The sequence below is a fragment of the Cyprinodon variegatus genome, unplaced genomic scaffold (assembly GCF_000732505.1).
Source record: "Cyprinodon variegatus isolate N-32 unplaced genomic scaffold, C_variegatus-1.0 Scaffold739, whole genome shotgun sequence".
Lineage (NCBI taxonomy): Eukaryota > Metazoa > Chordata > Actinopteri > Cyprinodontiformes > Cyprinodontidae > Cyprinodon > Cyprinodon variegatus.
Genome location: NW_015151192.1, coordinates 366,617 through 388,520, shown reverse-complemented (window position 1 = coordinate 388,520; position 21,904 = coordinate 366,617). Strand labels below are relative to the sequence as shown.

Below are 21,904 nucleotides of genomic sequence, written 5' to 3'. Positions count from 1 at the left end.
AGCAAAAAAAGCATTCCCACTTTGCTGTTTCTGCGAAACAGCTTTTTCTAGTTATTATTTTTTTTAGAAATATTTATATATATTGCAGATTGATGCGAATAGTGCGCAAACATACATGCAGACATTTTTGCTAAGGCTGGCAACTATATGAAGCGCCTAATGGTGCACGGGATAATTTAAGAGTGGAAACTTGCAGTGTTTGACTGCAAGAAGGGCTGACCGCAGCTAGCAGAGCCATCCTCCACTTAGCAGCCTGTGTGCGGTACAAAAACCGGAGCGGAGTGATTTAAAATCTCTACCACCGGACTCGTCTTCAACAGGGAAGTCTACGTTTGTTAGCGTTACTTCAACTTAATAGGTGCATAAACTCAGCAACCAGGTATCTCTGCGTGCAAGCGTCATCCACACCCTCAGAGCGGGATTGCTGAGAGAACAGACACGTTTATCTTTTTTAATTTAAACTGCTAAGTTAAAAGGTCCTCAATATCTAAAAGTAAGCATAACCACCCAATGTTTGCAACATTTCTTTTGCACTGAAAATAATCTTTATGTAAGAAGAGTGCTTGGAATTGAATAATCTGAGTTTAAAATAAAAGTCAGGATTCTTTAATATAATTTTCTTTTTATTAGAATTGATATTATAAAACTGGTATTGAAAAAAGTACCGATCAGGCACCGATATTGAAGGGACGATATCGGTATTGGTACCGGTATCTAAATGTTTGATTGATACCCAGCCCAGTTATGCTTAATTTTGGTTCTGGTTCACTCATTTAAAGTCCCATTAAAGGTGAAGCTTCTGGTTGTGGTCTGACAGTCAAAGCAAACCCACTTACACAGTATCCTCGCTGAAGGTGACCGTATTAAGGCTCTCTGGCTTCTCCAGGACGATGGGTGAGGTGGGACTCAGCCCCCCTGGACAGAATCATCATGTTTTATCAGGCAGATTATCTCAGGACTAATGCATTCACCTCACTGAGATTAAAATATGACTTACGTTGCTCAGCATCCTTCAGCTCCTCACTGTTCTCCCTCTTGATGGATGACGAAGATGGCATCCTCTGGACCTGCGTGTGTTTGTTCTGCTCATCCACCACTGAAACCATGACGTTGGGTCAGTGAGCACCTCAAACTGTAGAAATTAAAGCAGCGGTCTGGCTGCTGTTACCTTTCTCCGCCTGTTCGATGATCTGCCTCAGGGCTTTCTTCAGGCTGTTGGCTCGGAGCATCAGCTGCTCTTTGGATCGGTACGTTTTGCCTTCTGAGCCTGACTCTCCTCCACTTTCGCCAGGGCTGGAGCTGCCGCTCTCCTGGCTGGGTGCTGAACCTGCAGGCACCACCTGGATAAAAGCAGAGAAGTCAGTGTTTGATTTTATAAGCACATGTAGAACCACAGAATACCTCCTTATTTGAAACTGTGTGCCTTTGAAACCATTTAGTGTTAGATCAGCTGCAGGATCACGGTCTGAACTCTCCTGCATTTCTGAATTTGCAGAGCAGGAGTTGGAAATCCTGCTGATATGTGAGGGCTTAATCTATTTAGGATAAAGTAGCATCATGTGTTTTGATGTTTAGGTTCCATAAGGAAACACATACTAAGAGTGGCTCAAGTTATCCTGAACTATCTCTATAGTTATGCTGCTATAGGCTTAGACTTCTTGAGGACATAGGGATCCCTATTTCATCATTCTGCTTCATTCTGTCTCTATTCTCCCACTCTGCAGTATCTATTAGTTCAATCTCTAACGTTATGCTCTCTCTGCTTTTCCTCAGAGTAGCTTCGCCTCGTCTGTTCCTGTTTGGCTGTGACGTCATCCTGGAGAGAAACATCAGCTGTGCTGCTTCCATCAACAACCTTGTTTATAGATGTTGGAGATCGGCCTGTTTTTCAGTGTGGTCCTGTTTCTCTGACGATGACTGGCTGGATGTGCTCTCTTCATCCTCTGACATGGGAGCTGTCTTGGAGCTCGTCTGCCTGGCTGTGTGTTTCCTGGACGGGNGCAGATGGCCGCTCACACTGAGCCTGGTTCTGCTGGAGGTTTCTTCCTGTTAAAAGGGAGTTTTTCCTCTCCACTGTCGCTACAAGCATGCTAAGTGTGCGGGGTTGCCTCAGAGTCAACGAGTCAATGGAATCAACTGGTTTACCTTGGACAGAAAATCAATTTAACTGTATGATCTGGTGAACTGTTAAGTGCCTTGAGATGACATGTTGTGAATTGACGCTATATAAATAAACTGAATAGAATTGTTTATTTAGTTTGCAGTACTTATTGTCACATTATGACCACAGACTTGGATTTTTATTTAATTAGGACTGAATTCAAATGTATTTACTTGGATGCACGTGAATAAAATCCAGTGTTACCAGTTCCCCTTAGAAATTGCCTCATTATATAAATAAAGTATATATTTCTTTCAATTCAGCTTTAATACAAATGCTCCATGCTCCACCTGAGTGGTTCAGATCAAAGTTACTTCATGTGTGTCAAAGGCAAAAGTTTAACAAAGCTATTCTGGGATGATATTCTAGGATGATATGAATTTAAGCTTTTAAAGAAGAAAAGGCAAGGGGAATTTCTTAGTATTGGAGGGCTATCCACACATGCATCCTGCAGACTTTCTGTTATTAAAAGGGGAAAAGAGTTGCTGAGTTTTTTTTCTCTAATTGGTTTTAGCCTGTGGCATAAAATCCCAATAAACTGCAGAGGTTTCTTAGTTTAAATTGGAAAAAATCAAAATAAAATCCAAGTGATGTGATCATTTTGAAGGGTTAGGGCAGTAAACCTTCTGTGTAAATGAAAACAGTCCTACTTTATTTCATTGCAACATGTGTTTCTGGTGCTTGTTCTACCTGAGCTTCTGCTTCCTCGCTTAAGGCCTTTACCAGCGAATCCAGTTTCTCGTTCAGCAGTGCGCACTGGGAGAGGACATAAACAGAGAGGAGAAGATCAGGCAGATTTCTACTAACACTCACGTCCAAGATTACTATAGAATTACACATAGAGAGAATAAAGTAGATTTGGGGGTTTAGAGCACACCTCATTGATGTATTAAATTTTTAAATGCATATTCTGGCTAAAAATATAGGGTAAAAACAAGCCTGAAATCAAACCTATTTTCAGACACTGTTAATAGAAAAAATGCCACTTTTCTGCAAAAAAATAAATCACCAGAGCAACACAAGATAGAAAAAAAGAAGAACTAGAAACTGCAACACTGCCTACCTCATTATAATCTTAATCTACTTTAAATTATAATTTTATTTTATTTTTTTTGAGTTTTTGCTGCACTAGTAGCTCGTTTTTTCAACAGTAGGCTGACAGGAGAGGGGGCATGAGCGAGCGGGAGAGATATGCGGCAAAGGACCAGAGGTCAGATTCCAACCCAGGTCAGCGATTAAGGCCTCCATACATGGGCTGTGTGCGTTAACCACTGCTCCACCGAAGCGCGCCCTGATCTACATCATTTAATTCTTATCCAATCATTAATAATCTTTTTGCTATAAATTAAATCCTCCTTTTTTTAAGTTATGCTTGTTTTTGATTAGCTAGAGTTTTATTAATAAACATGTTTTGTTTTCTTCTCATCTGGGCGCATTAAATTGGTTCTTCACTGCTTTGTCTGATCAGCCATATGATGAGAATGTAAAACTGTATTTTTTCTCGTCCCTTCAGCACATAAATATATTTTTTTTGTTCAAAACAAATGCAAACATATAATTATTCATGGAAATGTTATAGCATTTTTTATTTCTGATACCATATTGAATATTGCAGCCCTGAGATACTGACCAATACAGATGCAGTGCAATGCAGTTTTCTATCAGGATGCTAATATCAAGAGATTTTAGTTGAAGGCCGATCTATTCCGATTTCTTTCTTTTTAGTGACATCAATATCAAATCGTTTCATCCTTATCTCATCTTTGGATATCATGTTCAATAAAGTCCAAAACCAGTAACATAAAGTCCACTGGAATCACATTTAAAAGAGAAACTAATTTGCAAAAGAGGAAGTGAAGAAAAATAAAAAAGTTACTTCATGGATAGAAAACACAGGAAGGACTTTAATCTGACCTTTCCTTTTAGGAAAAAAAATGCACTTGTTGCTTTTATGATTAGACATGTAAACAAATATTGTAATAGTATTTCAGGTGGTGAATGTGCTTTTTTTTTATAAGATATGCATTTTCTTTTAATTTTCTTTATTGTTTTCTAAAGCAACAAAAATCTCAACTAAAAACACAATACTTATAATTTAGCTTCTTTTTACAGAAGAAGTAGCTAATTGTGCTAGCATACAGAACCAGATTGTCATTAAAAGATGAAGGTGCAAAAGCGTCTTGGATGGGAAGCGAAACATCTTCAAACTTGGAAAAAAGTCCAGTGGATTGCGTTTAATGTTTTTTTATGGAATGACTATGACCTGGATGACTGAAGATCTTCACCATCTTTTATTATATTTTGCAATCAGTGAAAACCGCTTTTCTCAGTTTTGATCTATTTTACAGTTTACATATAACAATAAAACATATGCTCTTCTGCAGATTGCATATGTAAATAATTCAGGGAAAGCATGATGGGTGACAAAACTACTGCAAAGCAGCGATAAATAAGACGTGATCTGCTGCTGTGTTTTGTTCCTCCTCCATTTCAAACACACACGCCTACATCTGCCCACCACCTGCTGTTATACAAGTGCTTACATAACCTACACACATAATTAAACATTTTACCTTCTTGGCCATAGCATCTGCCTCCTCCTTGTTCTCTGTGGCTCTCTCGTACGCCTTCCCCACCTCTGCCACAAAATCGTTCACCGTCCCACACAGAAACCTGCCGACACAGGTGAGGGAGGCGGAGAGATCAGATCAAGGTTAGGGCTCAGCGCTGAGCGGATGATTGACATGCTGAAGATTTGATGAGTCATGATGCTGGTGGTGGCGACCGGCTGCTGCCTACCTACCAGGCAGCTCCGTCGCCTCCTCACAGTCACTGTTTACTCACATCTGGTACATTACTGCTGCTGCAGTGTGACTCAGCAGGGAGCTTTCTCCAAACTCACAATGCGCTCCGTAAACATTAGATCATCTGAAACGAGTTGTGCCTCCAGTGCTTCATCTTTTCCCTAAACTGATTTTGGATTTGTGGCTATTTATATTCAATTTCTGGGTGAAATATGCAGCAAATGCCTTTTAAAATGTATCAAGGTCTTCAAACTAAATGCAGTTAAGGCTCTCTCCTCCAATTTGTCCGTCATCCTCATCAGTGTGAACCCTTTTAGCCAGCAGAAGGTCTTTGTTAATGTTCAAAGGCATCCATTAGAGACTGACAGCAGCTTTCCCTTACCTTCCCTCATTTATTACAGTAAAGTGAATATCAACACCTGACAGGCTTTTATGAGACTCTGAACACAGCTAAAATCACTTTGCGACTGACTAAACGCCCTCGGAAAACTGGAGTACTTTCCTAAGTAAGGTATCTAATGTCTTAAACTCATCAGGTTAAATGCAACAAACAGAAGGGTGAAGAAAAGTGCTCCGTAATGGCAGCTGAAGTTCTTTCTTACTGACTGCTGTGAACTAATGCACTCGGATGAGCCCTAAATAATGGCTCATCCCTCTCCCTCCCTTCCACTTCTGCACACACTCGGACTCTTAAGTGCATGTTTGCACTTAAAACAGGACCAAAGCAGAAAATCGATTCCTGCTGAGCGCCTGTGAGGACTCTTTTTCTAGTTATCGTTCCTTTTCTTTCTCCGCCCCTGGATTTAAAGCATCTTTATCCTCTTTCACCTGTTTCCTCTTTGTTTCTAGGGTTCAATCGGGTTCTTGTTTCGTTTTGAATGCAGGCATTCGTGGCACGTACTTGGCAGAGGAGATGACGTCGCTGTGCTTGTCTGAGTCCAGGATCTTGGCCAGGTGGCAGGCCACGGAGTCTGCATACTGAGTGATGTGGACCTGAAACATGGACAGAGGAAGCCTCCAGTAAACCAGGGAGGAAACACCTTTCTGTTTAGCACTAACATGCTGCAAGAAGGAAAACTGGAAACTATAGATTTTGCAAAGCATTTTGCCTGTAGTGACATCATATTCTTATTCATTCTCCTCCATAATAAGAAGCATTTTTCTTTTATTTCTTCATGAAGTTGTGAAGCTTTTTTCACAGAAGATTGTTATGAAAATGTAAATAAGTAATTACGGTTTTGCAGAAAAGAAAATAAAGAATATAAAGCATATTAATAAAACAGATATTAAAATGTATTAAAAACATAAATTAACTATCTAAAAATGTGGATAACTGAGAAGAACATTTATAGAATACATCTAAAACTATATCTTTTATCTACACTTCTTTTCACTATACGTGAAAGATGGGATTGTTCAGATTATCAAGCTTTCTGAAGGCTCTGATGGAAAAGGAAAATAATCTGATTTTGTGCTTCGGCGCTGATCTAAATGTACGTTTGGATCATTATTTGTTCAAAGACCAAATAATAACCTTTTTTCGCTGTGTCTGAGTCGATCACATTTTAGGTCTAAAATATTCTGGCATTTGGAAGAGTTCAGGATGTTAATCCATTGGCCTTCAGAGAAAACAGGACCAGAGGATTACAGATTCATATTTATTCATTTACATATTCATTCCCTGGTTCAAACCAAACCCACCCGCAGGTTTGGTTTTTTAAAACCTCCTTTCCAGTCAGATCTGTTCAAATGTTACCATTCCAGTTAGTCCTAGTTCATAATGTAGATGTTTACATTTATAACAGTAGGAAAGAAAAGGCTTTTCCTTCCTTTCCTCACTCACAACTGGGTCATTCCTGTTTTACTCTGTTTCTAATTGTTATTAAGAGATATTAAATGCCTGGTTATGCTCCTGCAGCAGTGTGTCGCAGTGAGCTTGACACAGGTATTTTTGATTTATGCCCAATATTTAAGCGTGGTCTGCGCTATGTTATTCAACGCCACAACGCAAGAGGGACAATCAGGAACTAGCTGTAGGTCTAGATATGGCAGAGGCGGTGAGGAAGTGGATAAATGCAAGGGGCAAGTTTGTGCGACAACGGAGGGACATGAGGGCGAAAAAGAGCGGGGATCCAGGTGGAACAATGGTCCCAGCGCTCTTGCACACCTCGCTCTTCTAGCTGGTCCAACTTCATGAGTGGTTCTACACATCATACATCATCATACATACGTCATACAAACAGGAAATACGCATCGTGTAGAGTGGATGTAGATCTGACCAATCAGATGCCTCCTTTCTCTCCTCCCTGCAGACGACCTGGTTTCTGAGCATAAATCAGCCTTAAGAGCTATATATGTTCATCACTTGTTCTCCTCAGATTCTGTGTGGTTGCTAGGTCAATAAATACTGGTCTTCATTCAGCATACAGACTGATGGCTCTGTGTCAGGCCTATTTATACACCAGAGACGAACTGAAGAAGGAATCATTCATGAGAAATTCTAATTATTTTAAAGCGATTTTTAATGATACTAATAAATGTGCTCTCCACTGGAATTTTTTAAAATTAATTTGGCTTAAATTACGCTGAATTCTTCTATTGAAAATTATTCTGCTGCAATAAAGGGTGAATTTATCTTACCTCTTCCCAAAAAAGAAAAAGAGCTTTAATGGTTTAAATTGGACAGCACATGTCTAGATTTGACCAACCCCCATTTTTACACCTGATGGTTGCTTTAACAAAGCATGCTTTACATTAAATAATCTCAGCTGGTGAAAAAAAGAATTGGTTTTAAAGTTGTAGAGAATAGGGCTGGTTATTTTCCCCAGGTCCTGAATCGATTCGATATAGATTAATACAGTTCTAAATCGATAAATTTCAATTCGATCTCTTTTTACAATAATGAAAGTGGTTCAACTGTGTTTCAAAATACTCATGTATTTTATTTCTTATTTCTTCTTATTTCTTGTTTGTGAAAAGTGAAAAAGTGAAGCCTCACTCGAGCGAGCAGACGTGACACAGCGGGGACACAGCAGACATGCATGAGCTGCATTATCTTCCCTGCACAAACCATATTTGCAGCATTGTCTGTAGCAACTACAGGGTGTTTGCTGGTCAGCCTCATGTCTTCAGTCGACCTATTGGCTATATTTGCAGCTGTCTGGCTTGAAGTCATCGTGAGTAAATCTTTCCTGCTTCCTGTCACTATAAAACTTATCGATCTCATTCCCTAGACATCGATTTTGCAAAAATGTAAAGGAATCGATTCAAAATCGATTAAATTTAACCACCCCAGAGTGGTGCACAACTTTACATTAGTGAATAAAGTGAATGTGATTGGTTGATTTTTAAGGGGCGGGATCGTTGTGGTGGAAGGTTCACGGGCAGGTTTGATTGTGGCCGGTTTTTCTGAAGCATCTTGCTAACTAGTTAGCGACTTAGTGCTAGTAGGTTCCTAATGGGAAATTCCATTGGGACCAAGTAGCACTAAATTAGTGACTTAGAAACGACACTGTCAAGGAACGCTATGGACAGAGGAAACATGCAAGAGGAGGAGAGTTTAGTGTTGGAGGTCGTGGATGAGTCTCCGCTGTCATACATTTTTTATTTAGAGGAGGAAAGCGGAGAAGAAGATGTTGTGGAAGAGGACGCGAGGGCGGCAGAAGCTTGGTTTGGTGTAGAAGGCTTCCAGCCGTACATGTTTGAGCCCTTGCCTCACAACGCTGCCAGTTCTGTTAGCTCTACGCCTGCTGAAGACACAGACGTCCATCCCAGTGAAAACTGGGACGGAACTCAATGGGAAAGGAAAGGATTCTGATTTCAACTGTTTCGTATATTAACTGCGACATATGAATCAAGATGCTATGACCAAAAAGTTTGATTGTAAGATGACCGTTGATATATGATTGGCCGAATTAAGGTATACAAGCTGATGTATAACTAACTGGGCTGCTTAAAGTAACGGGAAAAAAAAACCCACACAAATTTTAAGACAGGATTTTTTTAAAACCAGAAATTTTGGGACAATATCGTCTGATAAAGAGTACATTTATGTGAATGTTTAAGCTAGAATGATTTGACATTTAAATATGCTTTCCCAACAACTCTAAAAGAGGAATCATGTAAACATAAACATGTTTCTAAATTATCTCCTTCATATTTGCAGCAGAGAGTGCTTTTTTTTAATCTATTTTTTCTGTTTTCAGTCCGATTGTCTTGGCTTCTATTTGCTTCTTCTGGGCTCTGTTTTCATAGATGCTATCTGTGGAAAGCAGAGAGCCTCCTCAAAGTGCTGCAGGCTAATTTACCTGCAGAGGAGAGTCGTGGCTGTCATCCTCCTTCCCTGTCGGCGTTTGTTTACCGGTCGGGGGCACCTCGTATGTCATCACGCTCCATCTGAAAACATAAACAGCGTTGATAAGCCTAACGGGAAACATTTTATCAGCGGTGGGGGATTGAAAGACAAGTGTCTGATGCCGCCGACAGGAGATCAAGAAAAACTTGACAGCAGTTGAAACTAGGAGCAAACAATGTTTTCTTCAAGCTCACTAGAAACCTGCTGTCATCACTGACTTAGTCATGTCCTTTATTTCTAAAACTAAATATCTGTTGCAAAGAATAAAAAAAAACAGTTTTATTGGTCACTAAAAGTATTTTACCTTTGGTATAGTTTTTTTAATTCATGCTACAAGTTAAAAATATAGATTCTTAAAGTCCTACGTTATGTTTTCACAATGATTTTTTTTTTTTGCATTATTAAAAAAGACAAAGATTTAGAACAACGGACAAAAAAAGCCCAATTTCGAATTGCAAAATTTAATTTTGTTGCTTTTATTAGGAACGTTTTTCATATAAATCCAAGTTAAAAAAACTTTGAAAAATTGAACTCTGAAGACAAAGAAAGAAGGTCTGAAATAGCGCCGCTCTTTTCTGAACCCAACCTGGTGTCATTATCTTTAATGCGTCATCTTTTTGCATTGCTTCACTTCAGCATATTTCCACTGCACTTCAACGAAATAGGAAGAAATGTTTCTTTCAGGAAAGGACATTCTAAAATTACCTTTTTTCTCCATTAAATAACATCTGTTTTAAACGTAAACCTCACTGCAATGTGATAAACTTGATCCGACTTCATTCAACAGTTGAATCTGAGATGATTCCCTTAAGTCAGCATGCTTGATACTTAAATGGCTGAAGAATGTCCCTTTGTTTGGAAGTCAGCATGATCCCTCAGGTATTTCTAAGGTATGTTAATTCACTTTCACGATTATAAGACGACAAATGAGCAAGTAATACCTTAAATTTACTCCCTGTCACAGAAGCCTTATTAAAGGTATTTTGGAGGATTTTCTCGAATTTTTTAAAAGACCCTCACTCTCCACTTAAAAAAAATATAAAAATGCGCATGCGAGTGCGTGCACGAGCCCGTTTCTTCTCATGCACGCCCTGTTTAAAAGTTGCTGTTCTCATAGCTCAAACAGGCTTACTATGTCCGAACGTCCGCCCTAACCCCTAAATCCCTCAATCACTATATAGATTGCAAACTTTATATTGAACTCAGTTAACTTACTGTTCGGACAGATGATCACTTCCCTATTGGTCCACTACGGTGCACTGCGCCATCTTTGTTATTAGTCGCCTATGTCGGGTAGCGCCAGGCTATTGACAGCTGGCCTTGGTGACAGCAAATCCCGTAATGTTTGGGGAGGAGAACTCTCCGCACAAAGTGTTCTGGGATATATCTGCCTCTTCGGGGGCCTTCCTTTTCTTCTCATATACTTTGTAGAACCGCGGTGAGAAAGGTGAGCTTCAATGACTGTCTGAAACCATATCTCACCACACATTTACTCCTGAAAGTGTGCATCCGCAAAATATATAGCTAACGGGACGAGCACGTAGAGGGTCTTACATAAATATATCACCAGAATGATTAACAATTAGGAGGACCGCTTATTAAGATGATCCACCTAGAAATAAAAGATCGTTCTTCATACCTTTAACTTTCAAATTATTTCCCCATTAATATGGCCAAGTTTACACCTTTTAGTTACTAATAAATATTAGTGTTGCACCGATACAGATACTAGTATCAGGCGAGGCCCCGATCCAGCACTAAAATGGTGATATCGGTATCTGCGAGTACCAACAAATAGGGCACGATACCATTTTGATAGCCATAAGTTTATTCAACTATTGTCACCCATTCCAGGTAGGTAATAAAAAGTTCACTTTGTATTAGTCATTTTCCTGCTTCACAAAGGTAGGCAGCAGCTTGACAAAGCCATGATGGCAATTATTTTACATCCAAGTAGTATGCAGTTCTTCATACATACACACACATATCAATTCCAAACAGATGGTATCGGTATCGGCACAGCCAGATATCAGGGCCAAAAAATGGCATCTGTGCAACACTAATAAATATACCTCCTCATCTGGCTTTTTTTGATAACCCTGTTCTATTATCTTTTAAATTTAAAATTTTCATAATTGTCCTTCATGGTCTTGCTCTGTTATGTTTAACTGAGATGTTGAGCGTAGATCGCCCCAGCAGAGCTTCCGGTCTACCGATCAGATGGTTCTGAATGTTCCCAGATCTCGTATAAACAGTGGAGCGATGGTTCCTTTGTGGTTACCGCACCTAAACAACAGCCTGCATCTCGTTCTGCAGGCTCTCACAGATCTGCCCCCCTTTTAAGTCCGGATTAAAGACTTCTTTTTTCAAAATGGCTTTTAATACTTAGAATTCAATGATTTATGCTCAGGATTTTTTTGTTTTTTTACAATGTTTTTATCTTTCTGTGAAGCACTTTGGTATTCCTGTTGTTGTTCTAAAGTGCCATACAAATAAACTTTGACTGATTTTAAAATGAAGATAAAAAAATTAGCCACTAAAGTCAAGGACTACTCGACACTCTGAGAACTTCAAACAGGCAGTTATAAATAAAATTTTTTTAAAAATGACAATAAAATACAAGGTTGGATGTTCTACAAATTTTTTTTGTGTAACAAAAAACTAAAAAGATTTTTTCAAACAGTGTAACGCTTTAACTGGAACCAGCTGCTCTGCTCTGAAGCTTTGAACTTGGGTGGAGTTCAATAGTTTGGATCGTTCCAGTCTACTGATTATTATAGCAATAATAAAAAAATAACATTTTCTTATCAATTTTTTTAGAAGGTCATCTCTCCAACAGCTTGTGGCATCAGATAACCATGACCCTTCCCTCACGGGTAACCTTAAACTCATCTGCAAAGAGATTCTCTTATCTTTTACATTTTATTGGAAAGAATGAGTCATAAAAAATGACACAAGCCGGGTCACTGTGGACGTAACCTGTCGTTGACCTGCAGGAATGACGTTAAACATCCCGGTTCTTACCGGTCCAGCATTTTGGTGGTGGCTCTCTCCAGCTTCTCCAGGATCTGCAGCAGCTGAGCGTCGTCGTCACACAGGCCTCCCCAGCCCAGAACGCGAGCCAGGTCGTTTCCCGTTCCCAGGGGAAGAACTCCCAGCTGACACTGAGGAGACGCCGTGAAATTAGGCTTAGACGCTGATCAGTTATGTTTATTTAAGGTGGTTCAAATCTCATTTCACATGCTGCTAATTATCAATTAACAGAAGGCTAATCCTAAATTAAAACCATATCAGTGCAGCTGTGGAACAGCATTAATATGGCTTAATTAATAGCACAACAATTGGCTTACACAGCCAGGGCTGCTGCAGCCTCCTTTCTTTCCACTGATAGTAAACATAAAACAACAAACATCTCTTTGCCCTCTCAGAATCTGTGCTTAAGTTAAATGGATTGGCAGCTTTTAGGCCTCAACTACCTGGACCAAACTGCCTGAAAATGGGTTAGAACGTTTAAGAACAATCATGTCCTGGAAGATACATGACTAACATAGTGGAATGGAAATGCATTTGTGGGAGTCAAAGGTGAGGCTTTTAAACCTGCTGTTAACTACATTGGTGCCTGCATCATTTTGTGAGCAGTTTTGGTACTTTAGTACTGATTTATTGAATAAACTGCACAAAATTTAGGAAGGAAAACTACTTTCCATATTGCTGGTGAAGGTTCTCAGTCATCCAGGTCGGAATTTTTTTTTTAAAACAATCCAGCGGACTTTGTTTCCAATTTTGAAGACGTTTTGGTTCCCATCCAGGACGCTTTTTCAATTCAAGCCACCAACCTTTAAGACACTTAGATGGCTATGGGGGATTGCAGTCTAACAAAAGAAGCCAAATGACCCCCATTCTAAAGGGGTGGACCCCTTTGTTCCAATTTGCATGTTCAGGGTTTATACAGGAATGCATTACTCTAATTTAATGCTTTTTAATGCTCCTAGAAATTATTTTAATGCCACCAACAGGTAGCCATCAACAGGCTGCAGCCATGCCCCGAATTCCTCGTTTTCCAACCACTTTAGTTGAAATTGGCATTGTTCCCCATTCTCTAGCTTTTTCTCTGACTCAAGCTTCTTTTCCGAACATACGTCTTTGCGATCAACTGGAAGCGGTTCCACGCAAATATATCGTGATATAATACGTCTGACAAAATAGTTTTTATAAAAAATTTTTTTTAAGAAAGCATTTTAAATGCCACAATAAACACATTTGATGAATTTTAATGCCAATAAAGGCCTTATTTTAAAAAATAACAATTTAATGACTTTTAATGACCAGTGGAAACCCTGATGTTTTAAACATAAAAACAAGGTTTTGTTGGGCTGCTGTATAAAACCTCAAACTCAACGCTATTTCAGACATTTTGAATTGAAAAAGCTTCCTGGATGGGAAGCGAAACGTCTTCAAACTAGGAAACCAAGTCCAGTGGATTGTTTTTTAACTGTTTTTTTTATTTTTTATACTTTTCATATTCTTGAACTTCTCATAAACAAACAAAGGGACAGTTTACCTGTGCATCATCAAATACACTTGAAAAGGGAGTTAGGGTTGGATAAAACAGGCTAATGCATCTGTTCTGAAGGTTTTTTTTTTTTTTTTACCAAATCTCTTAAGAAAAGTGTAAAGTGGATAAAAGACATCCAATCTAAATCATCCCCACTAATTCTAATAGGAAGCAAGGTCCAATATTCAGCCAGAATTATACCAGGACAGCATTGATGCCTAAAGTCACAAAAATAATTCACCCAAATGTAAAGATTGAATAAATTTTTTTTATTAACGAAATCCAATTTATTTGTTTTTAGATCATTTTAAAAAGCTTTTAAATACACGTACAAGCTGCAAATTCATTATTGAATTTGAAGTTTATATACGCTGAATACATAAGGTATATACTGATCAAAATGAACACTTATTAATGTATTTGTTTTAAATATATAACGTTTATATAAAGCTAACCGGATTATTATGCAATTCCAACAAATACATTTTATGCTTTTGAAATAAATTAAATTATTAGTATAAATTTTGATCAAGTTTACCTTATTACTTCAAAATACATAAGCCTGACCGTTATGTATTTTAATTAAATAAGCTATATCATATTAATAATTATGCAATATGTCAGGTTCATTTAAAAGTTTTGTTTTAAAAAGATCTAAAAAAGTATTTTTTATGCAATAAATTAACATAATTATTTTATTCCCCTCAAATGTCTTAGGTGACAATGTGTAGAGTAGAACCTGTGTGTATTTCTCTTAATCGGTGAACTATAAAAATATACAAACTACCTGAACTTGACAGCTAAACCTCTTTCTCTGAAATCGATTGAAGTTTTTTGTCATCCGATGATTCATCTATCACCTAACATTTAGAAAGGAAGCACATTTCTGAGCAGCACTTTGTAGTTTTATCGAATCGAGCTGAAAGGTGTGAAATGAATTTACCGACGTATAAAAGTGAATCTTCTTTGTATTCCACTCCATCGGGTATGTGGGTGATTTCTCTGCCCCGTCAGCACTTTTTACAGACTTATTATGCATAAGAATATTCTACCAACCTGCCCTTTGCCCTCTCCTCCTCCTCTCCTCCTTGTTTCTCACCTGTTTATGGAGATTGAGCTTGTCCAGCTCGGAGAGCACCCAGCCCACGCTGCCGTCACCCCCGCACACCAGAATACGAAATGTTACAAACTTCTGGAAGAGCCGCAGCCTGCGAGCAAAGAGAGAGATGGCATGAGAAGATCGACATGGAGGGTTTAAACGTGAGGGCTATGAGAACAAAAACACACCCCAGCTCCGGTCCTCCATTCATTAGGTCAAAGACCTGAGCCGGGTTCAGGAGCTGCTTGAACTTGCGGAGGAACTTGACGCCCTGGTTGTCCCCGCTCTTAGAGTTCACCAGGACGAGCAGGGGGCTGGCGCAGGATCCAGAGGTGGCCTTCCAGAAACCTGATCATCAAGAATTAGGAGTTAAAGAAAAAAAAAAATCTAAAAACAACCGAAAAACTATACTTAAAAGAGTGAGAAGATATCTGCACTGTTGATACACAAAAAAAAAAAAAAAATCAGCTTGTAAAAGTAAAATCCTGAACACATCATACTGAGTGCTATTAAGTAGAACTTACAAAAACAATCTTTAGTGTGGAAGTTTAAAAAAACAGAGCTGAATTAAGAGGAAACACAAAACGCTGGAAAAGCTATTGGATGGAGGCAGAGCTGGAGGCAGAGCTGAGAACCAGAATTTACAAAATAACGGGAAAATAAACTAAATACAGGAAAGATGCCTGTTGCTTAAACATCAAGCTTGACAATAAGGCTCCTGCCTAGTTATAGTAAATCAGTGAATGGTTGAAACATCTTAGGTTAGGTTCACACTGCAGGCCTTAATGCTCATTCCCTTTTATTTCAGATTGTTTTCTGTGATCGTCCACTTTTCGAAATATTTCCGACTTGCATGTGATCTGCTATGTTAACTGCATTCATGCAACTTAAGTGTCCTGCATGCACAAGTAGCGATATTGCTCTGTATTTAGGGAAATAAACACGGATGATAGTGCTGGAGCGTATATTGCAATCTCTCAATCATTTCTTTTCCAACGCGATAATAACGCAATGTTTGCAAGAACATCAAAAAGAAAGACTGCTCTCCCTATTATCATCCACCTTGATTGTTGGTTTTCTTTCAGCCTCTGCGCAGGAAGAAGCGGAACAGTGATATTTGTCGAGAGTTAACGAGGTACAGGTTCAGATTTAGCAAAGAGACCTGGTTCGCATTTGAAAAAAATCTGATCTGTGTTGTTCAGAATGTAATGAAAAGATCAGATACAGGTCGAAAATTGGCAAAAAAATAAATCCTACTTGTGTCACCTCAGGTTGCCATGGAAACATAGCCTAATACTTAACAATATTGAGTAATACTGAAGAAAAAAACGAGCCACTAGTTGTAAAAACTAAAAAAAAAAAAAAAAAAGAAACTCATAATATGTGACAGGGCCCCTTTTTAAGGGTAGTTTAATGTTCTCACATACTCTACATATACATTTACTGGTGCTTGTATAATATTAAGGAAAAATGAAAATAACTAAAAAAAAAAGGTTTCCTTTGAGAATAAAAGAAAATCACAATAGTTTTTCATTTATTATACAGTTTTTTTATTTTATCAACCTTGATGGAAGGCAGATATGTTTGTAAACAGCCTTTTTAGAAATGAAAGGTGTGGGAATAAATACAATTTTCTCTTTACACTTTTTTTAGGGACTGTAAAGTTCCTTGAGATGACTTGTGTTGTGAATCGGCGCTATATAAATAAACTGAATTGAATTGAAAAATAACCTGTTACACGTTCATTTTTATGTACTGAATATTTTCAATTGACATTTCCACCTCGAAATAAATCATGATGACGATGCAGGATTTTACTGTACTTATAGATTTCTTGTGTCGCAAAGAGAAAAAACTCTTTGACCGAAAAGCGGTTTTTAGAAAATCTGTAAAAGTAAAATAAAAATAGATTTTACTCATGAAAGAAAAAATGTTCATAGATCTTATAGAAGTTTTAATCAAACAGAGTTTCTCTTCTCTGTAGTTTGTACCTTAATGTTCTAATTCTAGATCAATTTCTGTCTAGAAAGCTGCATATGAGTATAAAAAAAACAAAGTTATGTTAAAAATGAAGAATCTACAGCTATATTGCATCAAATAATTCTTTAAGCTCTAGAGATTATTAACCAGGAAGTTTTTTTAGCGGCACAAAAAAAGCTTTGTTCTTGGTTCTTGACCTCAACCTGCTCTGCATTCCCAGCATTTAGACAGGAACGGTTACATTCCTCTGCTCCCCCCCCCACTGTCAGTTCAATAGAATGTGGAAAAGTAGGGTGTGTGGGTGGGCGAGTGGGCGTGGGTGCCGTCTCACCATCTGAGTCGATGCTGTTAAGTGCAGTGGGTGGAATGATTGAGACTCGACATTGACCCAGGGGACACACCTTCCCCATTTGTTCTTTACAGCTGCTATGCACCTGAAAACACACACACACACACATGTGGAGGGAGTTTTTTTGTGGACACAGTAATTGCAGATTTCAGTGGTGGGAGAAAGGTCGTTACATCCCACTGAAACCCACCAAATGCCAGTTCTGTAACCTTTACAAATGCCACTCTGAATCATTTGTGCTTGTGGCTCTCAGTGTTTTTATGCATTGAGAACCGGACTTTGTGTTGAGGGTCAATGTGCTCCATCCCAAGCTTTCGCCTAATGGAAGTGGAGGAAAGTAAAAGCCTGGCACTCTGTCTCCCAGTGGCAGATTCTGTTAAAACCTTTCGGCAAGATAACTGCATGACTGCTGCCGGCGCGGTGGGAAGATCCAATGATCTTAGAAGCAACTGTTGATAAAACGACCCTGAAATCTGATCAGCCCCAAATCTGATGTACTCAGAAGCTTATTATCCATCAGTGACTTTGTGTTATAGATATAACAAAGCAGCAGTTTAGTGTGAGCAAACCTGCAAGCCTTTTTAACCCCAGATTTTACTGAATTGAATAAAAATAATGTCTAGATATAAAGGATGGAGCAGATCTAAGCAATTATAATAATGTTTGTTTGCCACACGGCCTGTTCTCCTTCATTAATTCTTACCTCAACTAATATATTAGTTAATACTTTAAGGAAAAGGAGATTTCTCATTATGTAAATAGTGTCATAATATCTTGTGGCATTAATAACAAAACAAATGTTCTTCAGAAACTGTTTCTTTTTTATTCCTTTTTATATTGCATTGATGGAGTTCTGTACTAACAGATTATTTATATTGGAAGCTGCTAGAAGATGAAAACATTTTTCTTGTAGAAAATGTGATGGAAGAAACTCTAACAGGTTCTAATGTTGGTTGAAACAGAAAAAAAACACAGATTCTGACGTCTTATGAAGCTAAACTGCAAAGTCTCTATGATGGTGTGTATGATCTCAACTTAATTTAAACTAAGAATAACTTTAGCTTTTTAGCATTGCCCTAAATAACTTTCAAGACTGATTTGAAATGACAGGTTTTGACAGGAAGGAGGCTGAAATCAATCCCACTCACGATGGCCTTGCACCAGAGGCAGCGCCAGTCCTGCAGCCGCCGCACGCTGCCACAGTTCTTGTCACACACCACGCATTTGGCACTGACAGGCAGGTTGCCTTCCAGCCACTGGTGTGGCATAGACACCTGAAAACATCCAAAAATATGAATGGATTGTTATTTATAAGTTCCCTTTGCTAAAGGAATATGGAACTAGCCGTTTATACCACATAGTGTCATAGCTCTAGTTTTCTGTTGCTGATAGAAATTGAAAGAAAAGAATCGAGGAAAGTAGAATTCCAACAAGAACAAGTTAGATATTTCTAGGATTAAATGTCTCACCCCATCCTCATCCTCAATAATCTCATTTCCTATAGAGGCCAGTGTGGTCCATTTGCAGTTGTTGGTGGAGCGAACTGCACAGCGCTTATGAGCCTTGAACTTGCAAACTGCAAAAAAAAAAACATGAAAAGTAGAAAAAAGTTTCAGTTTCCAAAGTTTTTCCTACTCGCAAAAATATCGTTATTACCGAATCATTTTGTAGGGATTTTATGCATTACTGTAAAGTGACGTATAGGTTTTAAACTGGTTAGAGAAGTCTGTGAACCTCAACATCCAAGACTTAAAAGCAAACTTTAATCTAAACTAGTGTGCTCTATTATCTCTGGCAGTATGTTTAGCATTGTTATCTGACTGGGCAGTAAAATCCACAGGTTGCCCAGTATCTGGCTCCATCCATTTCTCCATCAATTTGAAGCATCCAACAGTGTTCCAGCTGGAGAAACTCCAGCATGATGCTGCCATCACCATGTTTAACAGTAGCAATGCAAAGTATTCGTTTCCTGCCACACAAAACACTTCTACATAACCTTTAAATGTTCCATTTTGGTCCTTTTTTGACTACAGCAGCTTAGTTAAAATGTTGGTTTTATGCTTTGTACCAAGCTGAAACGTGCACTGCAAAAAATTTAAATCTAAATAAGTCATTTTCTCTTGAATTGAGGAGGTCTTTTCTTATTTCAAGTAAATATGATCTAATTTTCTTATTTTAAGAGTATAAATACTTATTCCATTGGCAAATCATCTTATTTACTACTCAAATAAGGGGTAAATACACTTAAGATTTTTTTTTACTTGTTTCTAGCTCGTTTTTGCAGTGTGACCTCTTATGGTTTCCTTTCAGGAATGTTTGTTCTTGTGTAAATCTTCTAAAAAAAGGCTAAACTCATTTAGTGCACAGAGCAGCGGATCTTCGTAGATCTTGCAGACCACGGGTCCCTTGGCTGCTTTTCTGATTAATTCTCTTCCTGCAAAATGATGGATTGGACAGTCTTCTGTGAGATTTCCACAACCTGGGGTTTTATTTTATAACCTAATTCTACTGTAAACCTCCCTACAACTTTATTGCTGAGCACTCTGTTTGCTTATTTTCTTTAATTAATCTTTTAGTTCTTCGCAGAAAAGGCCAACTAATACTAAATACCAACATATACGTATATACTTCTATCAAATTACGTAATGAAAGGATGACCATTAAATACGTATGAATAGTTTTCAAATTAATAAGAAAAACAATGCAGATAGAAATCACTTGGCGTCCATTTTTAAAGCTAGTTTAGGCTTAATTAATCAATGTGAACTGATTTTAGAGGCTAAAATAAGTACATCTATTCTATTCAAGCCAGAAGCTAGGGGAGCTTTTAAAAGTAGAGCACTTTAGAAATGAATAACCGTGGGCATCGGTGTTTAATCATTGCTGAAGAAATGGAACTTGACAAACTTGTTAGAGTTTTTCTTCCTCTCTGCAGCTACGGATTATTACCTTTTCTGGCAGGAATCACAGCGTGTTTGCTTCGTTAGTTCTGTGCAGGATTCTGGAATTTGTTCAGGAATTTTAACAGAGTTAAAAAAAATAGGTTTTTATCGGGACCCAACTTCAAAATGTTTTATGGACGGGTTCAGATTTCCCTGCTGATATGAATGACGCAGGAACGCAACTATTCTTTTGTCAAACCTGCAATAAAATTGTGTTTGCCTGGAAGCAGAGGATTTAAGGCTCCAAATAATGATAAAAAAAAAAATCTTTAACATAATATAATGATAACATAGTATGATGTATAGAAAAACATTAAGTCTGTAGGTACATGAGCAATGCCCTCACTGCTAACACAGACCAAGACAGCTTCAGCTTCCTTCTAATGTATGCATGGATGCAGAATCAAAGTGCAGCCTCCTAAAAGTGTGAGCGAGTGTGCACCTTCACAGGACAGGCCGTGGGAGGTGACGCCTGGCAGGGCCTCTCTGCAGACGTTGCAGAAGGTCGGTCTTGCGTGCGAGCAGGCGTACCAGTTGTGCATCCCAGAGAAATGCTCCATGTTGAACTGACTGGCCTGCGCCATGCAGAAGATAGAGGATAATTACTTTATGGGTCCAACTGACCCTGCTAGGAATAAAATTTTATTCTGAAAAATAAATAAGCAGAAATGAATCAAGGAACACTAATCAGCAAGAGAGGCGTTGAAAAAAATCTAATCAAATCTGGACCAAAAGATGAAAGTTTTTAGTTATTGAAACAAATAAAACTGGAAACCCATTGAGAGGTTAGAGACACTCACTTCATAGGTTTCCCATTTTTGAACCGACTTAAGCGCTGTGATCCAGTCCTCCATTTCCTTCCTGTTTTCGGCACAAAGCATTAATTTACGGAACGGGGTGATCACCTGTGAAGGACAGATGAAAATTAGTCAATTTTCAGGCCGCATCTGAAATATTTGTAACCACGTCAAGCCAACGGATGATTAACTGATCTGGATGATGCTACAACAGATGAGCTCGTGATGTATTAAGCTCTACACGCTTTGGTATTATGAACCAACGCAAAACTCAGTGTGGCTGAGAAAGAATCATCTTTGACTTCAGGTTGAAATGAATGAAAAATGCCTTAACTTGTTCCAACAGTATATAAACAACAGCAACGTTACCATTCATCCAGATAGTCGGCACTTCTTTATTAGACTAAAGCAATTCAGATTTTAAGATTAGGGCAACAATGACTCTTACCATGCACTCAATTTATTACTACAGTAAACACTTTTCAAATGAGTCACTCTTCCTGGATTATGACTATTCGGAGATTATGTAATTCAGATTAAGAGTCAGCCGTTTGGAAACATCTATGTTTTCATTTACAGATAGAAACCTGAGCTGAGCTGTTTAGTATTGTTCAGTTTAGTTTCATTATCGGTGAAGTGTTTAAGGATTGCTTAGAGGGATTTGGAGGCTTTTAAAAAGGGAAATCATTCTTTATGTCACAAGTTAACATAATGCTTGAGTTTAAAGAGAGCATGAGAGATGAGGGGATAACAGGAAGGCACAGATATACCGTATTTTCACGACCATAAGGCGCACCGTACTAAAAGGCGCAGTCTCAGTTATGTGTGCCATTTCTGTATTTAACACACACATAAGGCGCACC

General features: G+C 38.4%; 1 protein-coding gene across 2 annotated transcripts in view; it reads right to left on the bottom strand.

Annotated features, from left to right (window-relative positions):
* LOC107097990 (diacylglycerol kinase delta-like) overlaps nucleotides 1-21,904 on the bottom strand; it is a 117,010-nt gene that overhangs the window by 16,087 nt on the left and 79,019 nt on the right. For both annotated transcript variants that reach the window (XM_015395408.1, XM_015395409.1), the window contains 15 exons: nucleotides 21,045-21,149; nucleotides 20,687-20,819; nucleotides 18,772-18,878; nucleotides 18,451-18,576; nucleotides 17,285-17,387; nucleotides 15,162-15,321; nucleotides 14,974-15,082; nucleotides 12,344-12,483; nucleotides 9,273-9,360; nucleotides 5,867-5,958; nucleotides 4,735-4,834; nucleotides 2,852-2,917; nucleotides 1,169-1,340; nucleotides 998-1,096; nucleotides 837-915 (listed from right to left, as the gene is read on the bottom strand). In XM_015395408.1, the coding sequence (XP_015250894.1) occupies nucleotides 837-915; nucleotides 998-1,096; nucleotides 1,169-1,340; nucleotides 2,852-2,917; nucleotides 4,735-4,834; nucleotides 5,867-5,958; nucleotides 9,273-9,360; nucleotides 12,344-12,483; nucleotides 14,974-15,082; nucleotides 15,162-15,321; nucleotides 17,285-17,387; nucleotides 18,451-18,576; nucleotides 18,772-18,878; nucleotides 20,687-20,819; nucleotides 21,045-21,149 (1,679 nt within the window). The remainder of the gene's footprint in view (nucleotides 1-836; nucleotides 916-997; nucleotides 1,097-1,168; nucleotides 1,341-2,851; nucleotides 2,918-4,734; nucleotides 4,835-5,866; nucleotides 5,959-9,272; nucleotides 9,361-12,343; nucleotides 12,484-14,973; nucleotides 15,083-15,161; nucleotides 15,322-17,284; nucleotides 17,388-18,450; nucleotides 18,577-18,771; nucleotides 18,879-20,686; nucleotides 20,820-21,044; nucleotides 21,150-21,904) is intronic.